Raw genomic sequence first — 1,599 nt, 5'->3', positions numbered from 1 at the left:
TCACTATTTTTGACTTTTCTGAGCCTGTCAAGTCCTTCTTTTGACCCATTTTGCCAAAGGAAAGGACGTTGCCTAATAATTATGCACACCTGATATAGGCTGTTGATGTCATTAGACCACACCCCTTCTCATTACAGAGATGCACATCACCTAATATGCTTAGATGGTAGTAGGCTTTTGAGCCTATACAGCTTGGAGTAAGACAACATGCATGAAGAGGATGATGTGGACAAAATACTCATTTGCCTAATAATTCTGCACTCCCTGTACACACACATATAGGATTGATTAGAGGAAGGCTGACTGATTTCTTTTTTTCTTATATTTTGGGGGGTGCATAAACAGAATTTCACAAATTTATGGCGATCAAACTACAAAATAAGACATATGCTGATAATAATTTACCTGATAGAATTATTGAAAACTATCATGGCATCATGACTAAAAAAGCTTTTAAGAGGCCTACCTTAACCGAACTCCCCAGCATGCCAACCAGCCCGAGCACCCCTTGGAAGGTGCACTCTTCCACTTTTGTCTGGGTGATGGAACAGGGGCTGGTGGTGAAGATCCTCTCCTTCACTAGCCCCACCACCTCAGCCCGCTTCTCTATCTGCCTCACCAGCACGTGCTGCATGTCCACCGACCTGATATGAAGAGAAGCTGGTGTTAATGGTTTGAGACAGACTGATTGACAAATGGAAAATGACACCACGCCGCTGTGGTCTGAGGTGTTTAGCATGTGATGCCTGAAGTCCACATTTATAAGGAGTTCATTACATCACCATTGATGACCTCATCTCCTTAATCTTTGATTACAACCTGTATATGTGAAAGCAGTTTTTAAAAATAAAATAAAAAGCTTTTAAAATATTACATCATACCTGTTGTCCGAGTCAAGTAATAGCTTCTTCACATTCACCTCCTCTTTCTTCAGCTGGCCAAAACATGACTGGAGCTTGGTAGTGCCACGCCCCTCCAGTCTGATACTTGCAGAGCCGGCTTCGGGGCCCAGATCACTAGCAAGTTTAGCTCCATATGTCCCCTTGTAGGTCAAGAATTCTGACTCTGACACTCCTGCAAAAACACAAGGTGTTACCCCGATATCAGCTTTGTTGAAATGTGTCTGGGAACTCACATGCACTACATTTTTCCTGTAACAACTTAAGTTTGAATCTGCACACCTACCCGGCATGAGCTCCTTGTCACCCAGCAACAAGTCGCCGAGAGTGAAATCTGTTGGTTGGTACCTGGGTCTCTGCCAAAACCAGCGCTTGCGTTTGATCACGAGGGCCATGGGAACCAGTTTGTGTGAGTCATTTACTCGAGAGACGTGGATGAGAAGTCCTTCGGGGTCAATCTCACGGACGAAGTTGGCAGTGGCCTTGGAAAACATGACTCCAGAAGACGAGCACCACAGACAGCTGGAAGAGAAAGAAATTAAAGGTTTCAGCTTGGGCTTAATTTCTCTCCAACAGCAACCCTAATGTGTTTTATTTAAATATCTAAACAACTGTAGGTGATTTCCAGTTGGTATTCTCTCCAGCTCTCTACCCTTGATTGTTTATGAGTGACTGAGAGGCCTGTGTGTGTGTGTGTGTG

The 1,599-nt window shown here is 43.9% G+C and overlaps 1 protein-coding gene across 1 annotated transcript in view; it reads right to left on the bottom strand.

The window, feature by feature from the left end:
* LOC102198216 (non-syndromic hearing impairment protein 5-like) overlaps positions 1 to 1,417 on the bottom strand; it is a 7,434-nt gene extending 6,017 nt beyond the window's left edge. Inside the window, exons 1-3 of the mRNA XM_005728824.1 lie at positions 1,186 to 1,417; positions 882 to 1,074; positions 467 to 644 (exon numbers count right to left, since the gene is read on the bottom strand). Of these exons, the coding sequence (XP_005728881.1) occupies positions 467 to 644; positions 882 to 1,074; positions 1,186 to 1,393 (579 nt within the window). The 5' untranslated portion in view covers positions 1,394 to 1,417. The remainder of the gene's footprint in view (positions 1 to 466; positions 645 to 881; positions 1,075 to 1,185) is intronic.
* Between the last annotated feature and the right edge of the window lie 182 nt (positions 1,418 to 1,599).

This window comes from Pundamilia nyererei, unplaced genomic scaffold (assembly GCF_000239375.1).
Source record: "Pundamilia nyererei isolate P.nyererei 1_Seehausen unplaced genomic scaffold, PunNye1.0 scaffold00030, whole genome shotgun sequence".
NCBI classification, from domain to species: Eukaryota; Metazoa; Chordata; class Actinopteri; order Cichliformes; family Cichlidae; genus Pundamilia; species Pundamilia nyererei.
Note: the sequence above shows the minus strand (reverse complement) of the source record. Positions and strands in the feature narration are given on the sequence as shown.